The 16881-nt window shown below is 44.2% G+C and overlaps 1 protein-coding gene across 4 annotated transcripts in view; it reads left to right on the plus strand.

The window, feature by feature from the left end:
- Positions 1-16881, plus strand: part of Chd7 (chromodomain helicase DNA binding protein 7) — a 182693-nt gene that overhangs the window by 133656 nt on the left and 32156 nt on the right. For 3 of the 4 annotated variants that reach the window (XM_052176045.1, XM_052176047.1, XM_052176046.1), the window contains exons 8-15: positions 1772-1886; positions 4781-4864; positions 6363-6500; positions 6591-6712; positions 7011-7254; positions 8358-8534; positions 13809-13952; positions 15119-15374. In XM_052176045.1, the coding sequence (XP_052032005.1) occupies positions 1772-1886; positions 4781-4864; positions 6363-6500; positions 6591-6712; positions 7011-7254; positions 8358-8534; positions 13809-13952; positions 15119-15374 (1280 nt within the window). Of the gene's footprint in view, positions 1-1771; positions 1887-4780; positions 4865-6362; positions 6501-6590; positions 6713-7010; positions 7255-8357; positions 8535-13808; positions 13953-15118; positions 15375-16881 lie in introns of those variants that run through there. The other variant, XM_052176048.1, reaches the window with a different exon arrangement.

Raw genomic sequence — 16881 nt, forward strand, 5'->3', positions numbered from 1 at the left:
TTATCAGTGTCCAGAGAGAAAGTGGAGTTTCTGACAGAAAATTTCAGATTGCAGTTGGCAGTGCAGGGCCAGCCTGTGGCAGCCCAAGTGTGTCCAGCCTGTGCCAGCCCAGTGCCTGTGTCCAGCCTGGAGCCTTTCTGGTGGCTTCATATGTCTTTGTCTCCTTCTCAAGACAAAAATGTTAACTGCCTCTGTGGTTTTTCTGTCAGTTACCTAGAAGGCTAGAGTAGATTACTTGGTGTTTTCTGATTATGGCTGTATTGCTTATTGTTTACTAGAGAGTTGTCCAAGTTGAAAGCAGACAATACAGTAGCTGTTACCTTACTACTCATGATAATCATTCACTTGGCGATACATGCACATCCGGTCTGTGTTCCGAGTGTGTGTCGGGAGCTCCGTGAATTCATATCAGTGTAAGGCATTTCTGCTTAAAATACGTTTCTCTTTCACTTAACTCTAGTGTTTAATCAGCCCCACATCTGAAAATACATATTTGGGTGTAAATATCAAAGGAAAAGCGCTTCACACGATTCCGTAATCGCCACCTAGTCTGTGTGCAGCACTGTCTTGATGCTAGAAGAGTCGTAGATCCATGTGTGTCTCTTTCTTCCTACCTCAAGATGGTGGGGCTGGAACCCAGAACCTTGCGCATGCTTGCTCCTTGGTCTGCTACTGAGCTGCAGCCCTGGACCTTAGTTTTCTAGAGATGGTTTTTCCTGTGTCACCTAGGCTGATCGTGAACAGCCTCCACCTTGCCTGCACTTCCCAGGTGCTGTGATTCTAGGCATGGGCCCACGTGCTTGACAAGGTGATGGATGGTACCAGCTCTTAGGGGCGGTGATAGGCAGACAGGATGACCCAATACCAAAATATCAAACAGCACAAAGAAGCCCAGGGTGGAAGGTATCGCAGATCGTCAGTTGTACCTGTTAAGTCTGGTGCAAGCAGAAGGAAACATTCAGAGGGTGTTCAGGTTCAGGTTAAGGAAGGAACAAATCAGCTAAAGAGACATCGTTTGAAGCTTTTAGAAGAACACGAGCTAATAACAGGAATGATGGTTGAGGGTCATGGGCCAAAGCTAGAGCTGAACCTTCGCTCCTGGTGGCTGGTCAGAAGGGCCTGTGCATGGGCCCTCTGCGAGGCAGGAGCCTTCTACTCCCTACCAAAGGCACTGAGGCTTTAAATGTAAATTCTTTTAACTTGATAAAACCCTTTTATTTCTCAAAGTTAAAAGGCTCAAAACATTTCATAATTAAGGCTACCCTGTAGTGCTCATTAACAGATATGTAATCTGTTAATTTAGGAAAACAACTTATTATTGGGCTCTTTTCTGTTTGATTGTTTGATTTTAATCTTTTTAAGGTTTTCCTTTTTTTGGTTTTGGTTTTTTATGGGTGATGGATAAAGCCCAAGGCTAGGTAGATAGCAACTTCTCAGTACTATTGCATTACTGGTTTTCATTTATTTTCAAATGTTAGTAGCTGCATTGGATGTTGCTTGGCATTATCTGTTATCATTAAGTGTGTGTGTGTGTGTGTGTGTGCGCGTGCGTGTGTGTGTGTGTGTGTGTGTGTGTATGTGTGTGTGTGCGTGTGCGTGTGTGTGTGTGTGTGTGTGTGTGTATGTGTGTGTGTATGTGTGTGTGTGTGTGAGAGAGAGAGAGAGAGAGAGAGAGAGCGAGATCTTGATAATATTTTTTTTAGTAAGACATAAATGAGATGATTAACGATTACTTTCTAAGTGTTTTAAGAGTGCTCCTTTCCTGTTCCAGCTCCTATCTTCATTGTCAGTGGGCATCAGTAGAAGATCTGGAAAAAGACAAGAGAATTCAGCAAAAGATAAAACGGTTTAAGTCAAAACAGGGCCAGAGCAAATTCCTTTCAGAGGTATGAAATAACCTGATTAGTTTTTGAATTTTGAAATGTTTTCTTTATCAAAATAGTCCAGAGTTTGAATTTTAGGACCTTAAACTGTTAGCAGAGACTGGTTTGGTACTTACTGTTACTCGCACATTGGTTAACTGGTGTCACTAAATTTTGTAAACAGGAAATTTCTCATTCTTCCTGTTGGCTTCATCTAGAAAATGCTTGTTCCTGTGACATGTGGAAATAGCAGTGATGGTGTGATTACTGTTGTACAGTGAGCATGCAATGAGAGATGGGCAAAGCAAGCGGACAGAAGTCTGCGGGGTGGGGGGACAGGTCAGGGGGTTGACATTGATGGGGATACGTGGCCAGCGTGGTTGCTCAAGTTTGTGCCTCTTACAGATGCTGCACACCATCGCACAGAGGGTAGGTAGTGTCGCCCACCCTTGTTCTCTTTGCCATAGGTTATCAGTTAAAGATAGACAGAGATAGCTAATCCTCTGAGGAGAGGACCAGCTCCTGACGTGGTCAGTTATGTCTCCAAGACACTTTCACAGGCTGCTTAACTGCCTCTCTATACGCGAGGTGCAAATCCAAGACAAGAAGATTTTAAAAAGCAACAGCGCTCTGACTTTGAAAGAGATTACTTGATGGTTTCTTAGTTGTTCTCCTGAAAGCGTTAGCCAGGCTCAGTTGTGTTGCTTGCAAATGTGAGTCTCTGGGTTTGGTCCTTCCACACCGACAGGGGCACAAGGCAAAACATAAATAACTAAAGACTTAACTGGATAGGGTTGTGAAATGCTGGCTGCTGGACAGCCAGTCAGGTTTGCGCTTTTGTGGAGATGAGGATGAGATGGAAAAGCGATAGGATTTTGATGCCATTGGATCCCACAAGAGCGGGTCGAATGTGTGCTTTTCTGGAGCATGTCCTCAGGGTGCTGCTTTTCCTGGGCTCACCGTCCTGCTCTTCTGCTGCCTCAGTAACAAAGAGTGCTTGACACGGGCACGACTAGGTTCTCTCTCTTGCCTAGGAGAATGGTGGGAAGGTTTTTCTTTGAAACAGTGGTCTGGAAAACAAAGCAAAACAAAGCTGTGCACTTCTACTTCTTGTGCCCCCTTTTTATCAAAGTTAAGCTAAAATGTTGAGATTCTGGGTGAACAGCAGGCAGAGAGAGGAGCCTATGTACTGTTGACCTTTTGTGAGGCTCCGCAGGAGGGAAACGGAAGCTCAGTGGGAGCTTTCCCCATCTTTAAATCAAGGTTCTGTTTGTTAAATTCACTTGACGCTGCCTCCTGTAGACTCCTCCTGGAGTTACTCACTCCTTAGGGAACTGTGCCTGGCCCTAATATACAGCCTGTTTCTCTGAACCTGTCCTCCACATGTCACTTGCCCCCAGGACGCAAAGCCTCCTGGTAAAATGGCAACTTCGAAATCTCAGTTCTATCTGGAATGAGAGTTGCCAGAAAAGAATACAGCCCCGCCCAGCCCTTCTGATGCTGTTCCTTTAGGATTTCTGGTACGGCTGCTTTTGCAGTCTCGGCTGAAGCTTATGCCTCCTGACTCTTCTGAGCCTTCAGTCTATTCAGAAGGAGCATTTAGGCCAGGAAGTCCATCATATGCCTGATGCCATAGAGCCCTCCCTCCTTGGACGGGGGTGTAGGAGAGAATAAATTGGATATTGGCTGTGAAAGCTCATGTTGGAAAGGAAGTGGTCTTACAGAGAGCCCTTGCCACCCAGGACTAGTCTGTGGAGTATTTTACTGCTTCTGTTGTGTATAAATAATCTGTGATGTTTGTGCTATTTGCCTAAATCCAGAAGCTTTGGCAAAGCTGAATTCATCAGAACGTTAACACTTTAAATCGAGTGACTGCCGTAGTGTATTCTTTTTTTACTGCTCACCTCTGTGGGAAGGCCAAAGGCAGTAGAGGCACATTTTTGTGTCTGTATTGTTTGGTTCATAGTTCACAATCCAAAGCACCCAGGTTGGACATTTTAACTGGGTACAATAGCCGGACTGACAGAGGATGAGGCATAGCTGACTCTAAGCCGCCCTTTGCATGTGAGCATTACAATCTACAGCACAGGTAACTGTGCGTCTTTGTTTCTGACTCAGATCAGAACCCTCACAGATGCGGGCTTCTTAAAGTATGGCATGGCCTTTAGCTTTCGTGGGAACCACAGTCTGTTCTTGAATAATATTCTGTTCTCATATTCTTTCTAAACAAGCAGTGTTACCTTGCTTTTGTAAACATTGTTAGAATATTAGTTAAATTAGCTAAGTAACTCTGCTTAAGGTTGCTGTGGATTCTTTTACCCAAACACTCAGCATCTAGAATAATTAAGTTATTAGACTGTTTAAGATTAGTGGGACGACTGTTGTTCTAAGTGAGGTAGTGATATCGGTTGGCGAAGATTTCCAAACATCGAGACCATATTCACAATCAACTGTGAGACCTGCTGGTTTCAGGGTTGGTGGCTTATGCTAACATTCAGTACATGGTACTCCACAGCATTCCAAGATGCACTCGCACGTACCTTGTGTGGCTCTGACTCTTCGCTGCAGACCGTACTTTCCAGAATGCTACTTGTATTGCATGCCATAGCCTTTTGGATTGCCCATTAGTGAATTGTAATTTCACACTTCATTTGAAATATTCTTAAACATTCCCTCACAGTAGAAGGGTTCACAGAGTAATTAAAATACTCAGTTAACAAAGTCTGAGAAGTTTGATTTCCTCACAGGGAGTGATTTTGTTAAATTGTAGCATTTCAATTAATATAATAGAGGATGTCATGTCAAATACAAATTTTGTGTTGCTGTGACCCAAAATATTATTGCCTAGTGAAAAGTGAAATACTGGTTCTCTGAGGAAATGAATACGCGTTTAAGTCTTTTTCCCTTCTTTGGAACAGATTGAGGATGATCTTTTTAATCCAGATTATGTGGAAGTTGACCGGATAATGGACTTTGCACGTAGCACAGATGACCGGGGCGAGGTAACAGAGATCATTTTGTGATATCCAGGGTGACTCACATGTTCTGACAGAGGGACAAAATCAAGGCCTGAGCCTGGTCAAAGCCTCCACCACCAGGCTTTTTGTCTACGTTTAACTGAAATTTAATGATTTGTAATTAGTTTTGTGAATTAATAGGGCTACATTGTTTTTATGTTCAATCCAAACAGTTTCACTTTTAATCGGTTTTCAAACCGAACTACATTAAAATGTCGCAATTCTATGCTGATCAGTAAGGACCTCAGCAGATTTTGTATACATGTACCCTGTAGCACAAAGTTTCCCTGTGGAATTGATAACACACCTGTAGTGGAAAACAGTTTAGCATTAGTTGGCACTGGCCATCCTTAGGGAAGCTCGTGACCTTCGCTTAGTAAGGTGTCTTGAGGGTAGTAGAAAGGGCTTTCTTGCACGGCAGTGGTGGCACACGCCTTTAATCCCAGCACTTGGGAGGCAGAGGCAGGCTGATTTCTGAGTTCAAGGCCAGCCTGATCTACAGAGACAGCCAAGAATATACAGAGAAACCCTGTCTTAAAAACCCAAAAAAGAAAGAAAGGGAGGGAGGGAGGGAGGGAGAGAGAGAGAGAAGGAAGGAGGGAGGGAGAGACAGAGGGGGGGCTTCCTTTTGAGATCCCAGACTGGCTTCCTTGTGTTGCCCTGAGCTCTGGTGTCCCCAGCCTCTCTGTGGACCTGAGCTTACTATGTAAGTGCTTAGCTTGGGAGAGTCTCCAATCCCCCTTTACTCTAAACTTCTGTAACAGAACTTACAGTGTTTCAAAGACCGTGTCTGTGACGCCCGCCTCACCTTTGTCTGGGTTAGTTGATCTTAAAAACACTGTCCCATAGCAGAGTTACATTGTCAGCAGATAATCTGGGCGAGTCAGTGTACCTAGATTGTGACCTGAAGGTCAACAGAGAATCAGTCTTCCTTAAAGGAGATGACAAGGACAGTTCCCACTGACTCTGATCACCCAAAATATTTTCCCTTCAGTCTTCTAGAATTCATATTCACCATTTTAATGTGACTGAGTGAGTGCAAACAGTATCATTTTTCCCTTGAAGAAAAAAGTAGATTTGTCTAAATTTGTCTGTTTTTCACTCTCCAAGCAACTATTCAGTTATATAAACAAATGTGCTAAGATGGCTTACTATAATAAATCCAAATCATGTAATTGATGAGTAATTGGATTACATAAAAATTAGCCTTTGATTTGCTTTGGCTTTGGTATTCATTAGCAACTCCTTGATATTTGGTCATGAACCAGTGATTCAGATAAAAAAAATTTTTTTCTGTTAATACCCAATAATCCACTTTCCAGTGGAGACCACTTTTAGTGCTTATAGTTTTAAAATGTGGGCAGTTGAGTCTTGCCGATGCAGGGGGTTGTCTTGATCAGGGAAGCAGAGCTCCTGTCTTTTTCTTGATATATATACTATTTGGTCAATGACTTTAGTTCTGCTTTGTTTGACCCTGGCCCAGCCTGTGATTCACTATCTGGTGAAGTGGTGCTCACTCCCTTACGAAGACAGCACATGGGAGCTGAGGCAAGACATAGATCAAGCAAAGATCGAAGAGTTTGAAAAACTCATGTCCAGAGAGCCAGAGACCGAGCGTGTGGTAAGGCCTGGCTCCGGGGGAAGGGCTTAATTTTGGCACAGTGGTGGAGTCGTTGAGAAGTCACTAACGGATTTACTATATTTGGGACAGGAGCGACCTCCTGCTGATGACTGGAAGAAATCGGAGAGTTCCAGGGCGTATAAAAACAATAACAAACTCAGGGAATACCAGTTGGAGGGAGTAAACTGGCTACTTTTCAATTGGTACAACATGTATGTAAACATGTTTCCTTTTTACTTTCAACAAATGCTGTAGCTCATATCCTGTGTAGTATTAAATATATTAATTTCAATGCTGTAATACATTTTTAAAATTCAAGTGTTGGAATGTACTTAATTTATTCACCCAATGTACTGACAGATCTATGTAGAAATAATATTTGCTTGTTAGGGACTTTTCTTTGAGATATGTTTTGCTGAACTAGGAAAACAGCTAAGGTGGTTTGGGGTCTGCATTTATGGAGGGTATTCTGATAATCACAAAGCTTTCTTGTCTTTTTCTTTCCTAAAGGCGAAACTGCATTTTAGCAGATGAAATGGGTTTGGGAAAAACTATCCAGTCCATTACATTTCTCTATGAGATATATTTGAAAGGAATCCATGGCCCTTTTTTAGTAATTGCCCCATTGTCCACGATCCCCAACTGGGAAAGGGAATTCCGGACCTGGACGGAGTTGAACGTGGTCGTGTACCATGGGAGCCAAGCTAGTCGTCGGACCATTCAGTTGTATGAAATGTACTTCAAAGATCCGCAGGTAAGCCAGTGGGGTGTGAGCTCTGTGCGCGGGTGTATTTGTTTTAAAGGGTTGACGACTCAAATCTCTGTGGCCTGGGGATGGAAGCCTTGATTTCACTTACTTGAGAAACTTGCTTGAGATTTCTTATCCAATGCATGCTTGCACAATTGTCCTACAACTGTGAATACTATTTTTAGCATTTGTCATTCTGATTATTAATTATAAGGAGTAACCTTACTTAACGTTTGGTGACCACAGAACGCTACATTAGTAACTTAGTTTTAGTTTGTATGTCTAAGACCATGCCAAACAAAAAAAGATACGAGGAAACATCTTATTGTACTATGACCAAAAGTGAAAAAATAGTAAGTAAAACTAGTTATAGAAATCCAAGTATGCCAAAGAAGAAGGATTTAGTACTTTGTTCTTATAAGAATTGCTCTAATTTTGTCTTGTAGTTACCTGCTTGTAATTATTGCCTCATATTAGCAATAAAACATTATGCATGCAGGACAGAGGATGGTGTATGCTAAAACATGTATGATCTTTAAGTAGTAGATGCTGACCTATAGTTGGAAATAAGGCAGTTGTATATACACATACCCTTTAAATACGAAGTGTGACCTATAGTTAAAAGAGAAAAGAATATTGAAATCTGTTTTTATCTTTAGATTTGAGAAATTATAAGGCTCATCCTCTTTGCATTCTTTTTTAAATTTCAAATATGTTGGTATTTTACAAGAAATGTTAATAAAACGTGGAAAAAATAAGATAGAGAAACTTAAAAAAAAAAAAGTAAAGTTACCTTAGCACTGAATTTCTTTTTAGGTTCTGTGGGCTGTGACTATACTGGAGGACTTAATGTCACTTTGCTTACATGTGATCTCTAAAGAAATTCAACCCCACATTTTTCTAGCAATTCGCCAGTTTCTTTTAAAAAGGAAGTGCTTCAAAATTCTGTTTTAGCCAAAGTAGCTGTAACCTGAAAATTTGAAAACAGAATGTGCTACCTAAAATGCAGAGGTCTACCAAGGGTTAAATACATATATTTTAGCAGCTTTTTTATGCTCAAATGTAGGGAAGTCCTGTGAAACAACTCTGATGTGATGTGTTCCCCGTAGGGTCGAGTGATAAAGGGGTCCTATAAGTTCCACGCCATCATCACTACGTTCGAGATGATTCTGACGGACTGTCCTGAGCTGCGTAATATTCCCTGGCGCTGTGTGGTCATCGACGAAGCCCACAGGCTGAAGAACAGGAACTGCAAGCTGCTGGAAGGACTGAAGATGATGGACTTGGTGAGTGGCCGTTCATGCTGCCGCCGAGTCCCCGCACTGTTGCTTTGGTCTGTGAATGTGCCGCCTTCCTGACCGCTGTCTGCTGCTATCTCAGCAGAGCATAGTCATGATAATTTGACCAACATCAATTTCAAATATTTGCCATGTCATTAACTGTTGAGCCAAGCATCATCTCAGCGGTGACAGTCCAGCTGCGTTCCCCAGCACGTGAACTTGCTCCAGTGGGGCCAGTTGTATGCACACGCTGTCGGCTAGTTGGCGGGGACATCTGTTCAGTTTCTGCAGATGCTAAGAAGCTTGGGATGTTGAAGGCCTCACGTTTGTTCTGGGGTGTCAAACCACGCTTATATTATTTTTCCAAAGAAATAGCCACGCCTTCCCACTTTGGGGTTGGAGGATTTCTCTTTTCTGTAGGAATAATTACCAGGGATGTGTTGTAAGAATAGCAGGATACGTTGTTTGTTGTTGCCTGCTGACGTGTGTGCGATCCTCTGATAGAAGTTGCTACAAGCTCTGTTGTCCTTGAATTCCTTCTTGCTCCATGGTTTTCGGGATAGCATGGCCAGTTGTTTGCCCCTCCCTCTCCCTCCCTCTCCTGCATCTGTTAGTGTGCTGAGGCTGCACACATATACCATGGTGCGTACTTGTGGAAGTGAGGCGACTACAGTAGCTCTCCCCACTGTGTGAGTTCCTGCAAGTGAGCCCAGGTTTTCAGAGCTTTTACCTGCTGAGCCAGCTCACCAGCCCAGCTACTCATATTTAATGTACATTTGAAAAAGAAAAGTTGTTATCATGGAGAATGTATTGGCAGAGTTAATGAACTTCTGAAGAGTGATAGGATCTCTTGTTACTGAGAGTGGGTGATGGGCGGGAAGGAACCTTCTGCGTGTCCAGGGCTGTCCGTGGTTTACTAAAGACTGGACCTGCTCAAAAGAACCTCAGAGCTCCCCTGCGAGCTTTTACAAGGGGCTGGACTGACCAGCCGTTCTTTTAATTACAAACAAGCGAAGTCTAATTCTGCTTAAAGGAAAGAAGATTGGTTTTTTTTTTTTCCTACTTAGGGTAGTATTTCCCATTTTTCTATCAAATAAACAGTTTATTAACAAGGTCTTAGGTCTTTTGGAAAGCAGTCCACCAAATTTGGTAACGAGTCTGCAAATCAACATGAGCATTTAGAGAACCTTCTATAGAAGGAAGGACTCCTAGCTGGCAATGCTTCCCCAGGTAATACCCCAGCAGTGCAGGGAAGTAATCCTTTCTTTGCAGGTAAACACCAGTGTTCAGGACATCTCTAACTATCTCCAGAGCAGAGGTGTGTCTTCATGGGCACCCACTGAGAGACAGTTGTGTGTCTGCGCTGAAGGCCTACAGTCATGCGGCTGAGCTTGTCTGAAGTTGTGTTCTATTATTAGTTTCCAGGTCTCAAAATAGTAGATTCCCATTGTAAAACACTTCTTTGTTGGCGAGAGAAATATATTTACTTCCCTCAACATCAAAAAATTTACTTGCTTTTGAGATTATAGGAATTACTGTTTTATTAATGGATTATAATCTGGCATCGAAGTAACTTTTCTGTTATATATCACAATATTTATTTACTTTATTATGCGTAATAGCCCATAAGGAAATAATAATGTTTTCTTCACTGAGCTAGACAGGGAGGCCAAGGCTGCCCCTCGCAGTGGGTGACCAGTCATGGGGTTCTGACTGTCATAGCCAGTGTGCCTGTAGCATGTTTTAGATAATGCACTGGAAATCTCCAGTGACCTATCTCAGAAGAGATGTTTTTAAGGTAGAAGATATTATTGTTGTTCAAAGTCAGAATGTCCTTGTATCAATGCAGCTGCGAATAGCTGACGGCTTGGTGTTTAAATCCTTTTTTTTTTTCCTTTGGTTTTTTGGATTTGGTTTTTTCGAGACAGGGTTTCTCTGTATAGCCCTGGCTGTCCTGGAACTCACTCTGTAGACCAGGCTGGCCTCAAACTCAGAAATCCACCTACCTCTGCCTCCCAGAGTGCTGGGACTACAGGCGTGCGCCACCACCGCCTGGCATGGCTTGGTGCTTAAATCCTAACTTCGCCCTCATTTGGGCCTATATTCTTACCAGAGTCACCTCGTGAGGAGCAGTGCTGTCCAGGAGGGGCTGTAAGTCTTAGGGATTAAGGATACTTAGACTAGACTGACAGAGAGGTCAGCATGTGCTTGATGAAGATGATCTCCAAGTCGGAAAAGAGGATTGCTGAGTATCTGCCTCTCCTCTAAAACAAAAGAAATGGAGCTGGGGGTGGGGGGGTGGTTAATCATGGTTGACAGCATCCTTCATAGGCCTTCTGAAAGGCTACCGTGAAGTTGTTATAGGTCTTCATTGATTCCGTTGTCTCCTCGTTCATTGACAGGAGGCTCCACACAAAAATGTGTTGCTAAAATGAAATTAAGTACACATTGTCCATCCACACTAAGAAAGCAATCATATTGTCAGAGCATGCGCATTTCTACCCATCCATTGAACTGGAGGTGATAGTACCCAGTAGCCCAAGACGGGGGTGGAGGGGGGTCGAGGGTGGGGTCCTTTACTCAAATAAGTTTCCTTTAAAATGAGCATACATAAAGTCTTTCAGTTAAGTGCTCAGACCTTAAGCTAGTAAGGAAGGAGATGAGAAGGCTCTGAGACAGTCAGCACAGCATGGTCACCGTTCCTTCACGGCCATTCTTTCCTCGGTCCATGGTGACCCTCTGATAAAGGGTCTAGGATAAAGTCATTCAGGACTTTGGCAAATCAGAGCTCATGGCCTGTGAAACTTGAGTCTAGAAGAGCTTGAACCCATTTGCAGATTGATTGCACAGGCTTTGTGAGCCCAGCGACGGTAATAAGGCACCCATCTTCTTTAATCAGAGAGGGAGAAACCAGAACAAAACCATGAACTGCTTCATCTCATTTCAAAGCACTTCACCGACAGAGAGACCTGGTAGAGATGGCTGTCACTTCACCGGCAGAGAGACCCGGTAGAGATGGCTGTCACTTCACTGACAGAGACCTGGTAGTGATGGCTGTCACTTCACCGACAGAGACCTGGTAGAGATGGCTGTCACTTCACTGACAGAGACCTGGTAGTGTTGGCTGTCACTTCACCGACAGAGACACCTGGTAGAGATGCTATTATTAGATGGTCTCACTAGGGTTCAGCGAGTGTGTGCTCTGTGTGGTCAGCTTTCAAGTTAAACTGCTACCTGGCTGCAGTCACTTCCTGAATTAAACTTGTTGTGTTATACACCGAGTACCCAAACAAAGAAGAAAACAGTAAGGCTCTGACAGTTTATGAGCTCGGGTTTAAGGGCATAGCTCAGTTGCAGAGCCTAACATTGACCAGACAATACGCTTGTTTGACCCAGCCCCCAAAGCACTGCATAAAACCTGGCACAGTGATGTATGCCTTTAATCTCAGCACCTCGAGGGTGAAGGCAAGAGGGTCATAAGTTCAAGTCCATCACGGGACACATCCCTGTCTTAACTTTCTCTTTTTAAGACTTAGAGGAGAGGTGAAAGAGGATATTGCAGTCTGGATGTGTAATATATGAGAGAATGAATGAATGAATGAATGAATAGATGAATAGATGAATAGATGAATAAGTGAATGAATAAATAAGTAAATGAATAAATAATTGAATGAATAGTGAATGAATGACTTACCATTGTTAATTTTGATCAATTTAAAAGGCTTCCTTATGTTGAATGAGAGAAAGATAGATACATAGCTAGGTAGGTATGTAGGTAGATAGGTAAGTAGGTAGGTATGTGTGTAGGTAGGTAGGTAGGTATGTGTGTAGGTAGGTAGGTAGATAGGTAGATATGTAGGTAGGTAGGTGTGTAGGTAGGTAGGTATGTGTGTAGGTAGGTAGGTAGGTATGTGTGTAGGTAGGTAGGTAGATAGGTAGATATGTAGGTAGGTAGGTGTGTAGGTAGGTAGGTATGTGTGTAGGTAGGTAGGTAGGTATGTGTGTAGGTAGGTAGGTAGATAGGTAGATATGTAGGTAGGTAGGTGTGTAGGTAGGTAGTTGGTAGTTAGGTAGGTAGGTAGGTAGGTGTGTAGGTAGGTAGGTGTGTATGTAGGTAGGTAGGTAGGTGTGTAGGTAGGTATATGTGTAGGTAGGTAGGTGTGTATGTATGTAGGTAGGTAGGTGTGTAGGTAGGTAGGTGTGCATGTAGATAGGTAGGTGTGTAGGTAGGTAGGTGTGTATGTAGGTAGGTAGGGAGGTGTGTATGTAGGTAGGTAGGTGTGTAGGTAGGTAGGTAGGTAGGGAGGTGTGTATGTAGGTAGGTAGGTGTGTAGGTAGGTAGGTAGGTGTGTAGGTAGGTAGGTGTGTGTGTAGGTAGGTAGGTGTGTATGTAGGTAGGTAGGTGTGTAGGTAGGTAGGTGTGTATGTAGGTAGGTAGGTAGGTGTGTAGGTAGGTAGGTAGGTGTGTATGTAGGTAGGTAGGTGTGTGTGTAGGTAGGTAGGTGTGTAGGTAGGTAGGTATGTGTGTAGGTAGGTAGGTGTGTAGGTAGGTAGGTATGTGTGTAGGTAGGTAGGTAGGCATCTCTGTTGCTTATGTCAAAATAGAAAGAGAAGGCACGGTTGTATCAACAGCTGGAAGAGGGACACTGGCTTAATGAAGCAATGGCTAATGTGTTTCAAAGACACAAAATTAGAAATAGCATTGGGTTTTTGTTGATGTTGTTGTTGTAGCTGTTGTATATTTTTAATGATTGTGGTATTTAAAACTAAGCCGACCATTTTGCTAGTTGAAAATTTTTGCCGAACGAAATGGTTTTCCATGTGCTGCTGCGTTCAGAAGCACCTCCTTTGTCCCTCCAGTGACATGGAAGGTGAGAGCCCGGCTGATCTAGACAACAGAAAGGAGCTTGTAGCTGAGTCTGGGGACTTTAGGGAAAAACTAACTACAGCAGAGAAAAAAAAATCACTGAGATTGGGAGACTTAGAAAACCATCAGCCTTAAACCCCAACCTTGAAAACTCAGAAGAAAACAGTGGCAGGCACGTGGAGGGGACCCCCCAGAGTTTGCCGCAGTGTTCTCTGTGTCTGCATGCCCTTGCACCAGGAACTGCGTGTGCCCGGATCTTTTTCTTTGTTCTGAGTTCTACACCTTGTGTACAGCCCATGCTGGTCTGCCGCAGTGAGCGGAAATAGGGGACTATAGATACAGAGAGAAAAGTGTTATCGCTGAGAAATTGTTCTGTTCCTGATTGGCAAGCTGTTTTCTTCGTGTTCTTCCAGGAACACAAAGTGCTGCTGACCGGGACCCCGCTGCAGAACACTGTGGAAGAGCTCTTCAGCCTGCTCCATTTCTTGGAGCCAAGTCGCTTCCCTTCAGAAACAACCTTTATGCAAGAATTCGGTGATCTGAAAACGGAAGAGCAGGTACTTAACCCCTCCGTGTTTCCCTGCAGCCATAAAACTGAACATGAACTGGCAAATGGCAAAACTTTGGCCTTTGCAAATTTTAAAAACTAAGGGTCGCCTCGTAATGTTTACCACCCCGGCAAAGAGCACTGTGAATCCTTCTCTAGGACTTGAAGTCATCATTACAAAGTTGGTCTCATTTGTCTCCTTCTGCACCCTACCCCCTGCCGCCAAAACAGCCCATTGAATTTTTAGTAGGGCGGCTACTTTACAAATGCAACTTTTAGAGATCTTTGTGCCATCTGGGTTAGTGCCTCTGCAGAGTGTATGTCACGGGTAGTGTCAGAAGCCCCTAGGGTTTGTAGAAACACTTGTCCACTGGAATTTCGGGTTCTTGGTCTCTTTTCTGAACCATACTGCTTCAAGCCTATTTATTTACATTTCAAAATTGGAGAGTCAACTAGCCCACTGGATTCCTGAAAGAAACCAAAGGACTTGTGTGTGAGAAACACTTGGCAACTGTGGGCACAACTGTGGAGCCTCCTTCCTGTCAGCGAAGCAGCAAAGACCCACACCCCACTTATTTTAAAATAAATGCATTAATAAGCCCAGAGTCTTGGGCTTATTACCCACTCTCCAGTCTCCTGGCTCAGACCTCCTGGCCGAGTGTGGTCTGTTTTGTCTCTCTTCTATCAGATAACAACAGTATAGTGCCAGGCAGCGGGAAAGAGGAGCAGAGAGACTCCTGCTTGGTCTGCGCACTGATAGATACAGAGTAGTATCTTCCAGCTCCCTCCCCCTCCTTGCCTTACCTCTTTCCACAGAGGAAGGGAAGCACGGAGCCCCCTGAGGTTGCTGCTCCTGCCCTCTTCCTGTTCATCCCTGTGGCTAAACCACCAAGGGAAACCGAATAGACCCCCTTCCCCAATGGTGCTTGTACTTCCTCAAGCCCCTCAGGTGGCTCAGGGGTTCTCAATACGGAAAGGTTTCTCTTTGACACGAGCGACAACTCAAAACTTAGCTCCTTCACATTCTTCCTAGGCTGTGAAAACTGAAGGTGGATATTTAAGTAAATAAGACAACCTCCCCTTTTTCCTTCTTTCTTTCTTTTTTTTTTAAATGCCAGGATGTTTTAACACGCAAGCGAATGGAGATACCAGTATTGACTTGAGGTCCTTTTTTAGGTGCAAAAACTACAGGCTATTCTAAAGCCAATGATGTTGAGACGTCTGAAAGAGGATGTAGAAAAGAACTTGGCCCCCAAAGAAGAGACTATTATTGAAGTTGAGCTAACAAACATTCAGAAGAAATATTACCGAGCCATCCTTGAGAAGAATTTTACATTTCTTTCCAAAGGTGGTGGACAAGCTAACGTACCTAACCTTTTAAACACTATGATGGAACTGAGAAAGTGCTGCAATCATCCCTACCTAATCAACGGTAAGCCGGCCCACCCACAGGGCTTCTTGCTCCCCTCTGCCCATGCCCGTGCCGAGGCTCTCCTGGTGTGTGCCCCTCACAGTCCGGACCACTCACAGGCCATGCTCACAGCCGGTACCCCCTTGTGTGGTTGCTGAGGTTGGTGGCCAGTGCTCCCTGGAAGCACTACTCCACACACCCCACACATCGCCTTCATCTCTGAAAGTGGGTATTTCCTCTAGGAATAGATGTCAGCAGGGCCAGGCCAGCTGCTAAAACCCTGCCTGGGAGGTTTTCTTGGAGGGAATGATGTGTTTGATTCCAAAGCGCTTAAGAGCATCTACTTGTGGGTAGCCACTGCCCACGCTTGAGGCACGTGATGGAAAACTGGCCGTAGATCTTACAGTCTGAAGGCCTTCAGCAAGTGTCCCTTGGAAATGGGAAGGGATTTTAAAGTTTTGATCATTGTATTGTACCTGTTTCTGATAGGGACTTCGTGGCCTTGATGCTTTCTCCTCCACTCCCATGGGTTAAATGGCTTACAAACTTCCAGAGACTGTTAAGGAGATGTGTCCCATGCCTGTCTGAGCACTGACAGGCACGGACACATCTCCTTAACAGGAGCTACCTCTGAGACGCAAGTCTAAGAGGAAGATGGTATATGAGTCCAGGATTTAGCCAGGCAGGACTAGAAAAAGAAGGGATGCTGATGTGAAGTCCCAACTCAAGCAGACACAAGAACAGAAGGATCTTACCCAGAGTGCAGCAGTGTGTGTGACAGAGGGATCATGCTCCGTAGACACACTGGACCCTGCTACGAAGCCCTCAGATGGGCTCACATGTTACTTTGGCTCCAGACTGTGGGTGGAGGAAAGCCACAGCCTGTGTGTGAGCTAAGCACCAGTTAGGAATGTGTCTATGTGGCTGAGGGCGTGTCTCCGTTGGTAGAGTGCCCACCTAGGGTGTCCAAAGCTCTGGGTTCCATCCAGAACACAGTAAAGCCAGTCATGGTGGCATATCCCTGTCATCTCAGAACCAGGAAGGTAGAGGGCAGAGGATCTGAATCCGGAGCATTGTCAGTTAGTTATATAGAGAAATCCAAGACTAGCGTTAGGGAGGAACAGGGTGAGGAGGGGCTGTTGTTCACGAGAGCCCCTTATGAGAGCCTGCCTCAAAACTAAAGACTAGAGACTGGTCACAGCATTCCAAAAGGTCGGAATGAAGGCTAGACAGAGACACGAGCAGAGAGCAGTCAGCTGACGGGGCACGGCTGCGATCTAGGCAGTTTGTACTGTGATGGCAGGCTGACTGGAGTGTTGAGGGAAGGAGGGAGACCCTGTGTGCACCTGTCCATCACCCTGGATGTCCTTGTCAGTGTATGAGGAAAAGTAGTATCCACCTGGAAGACAAGCTCAGGACATAGAAATGGAGACCGTTGCTCTGATGTGATGTCTGTGAACTCCCGTTTTAAAGTAGTGTTTCAGTAGTTTTTGTTTTCTAAGAGAGCGCCATGTCTAATAATTGCACG

Source organism: Apodemus sylvaticus, chromosome 3, assembly GCF_947179515.1.
Source record: "Apodemus sylvaticus chromosome 3, mApoSyl1.1, whole genome shotgun sequence".
NCBI lineage: Eukaryota > Metazoa > Chordata > Mammalia > Rodentia > Muridae > Apodemus > Apodemus sylvaticus.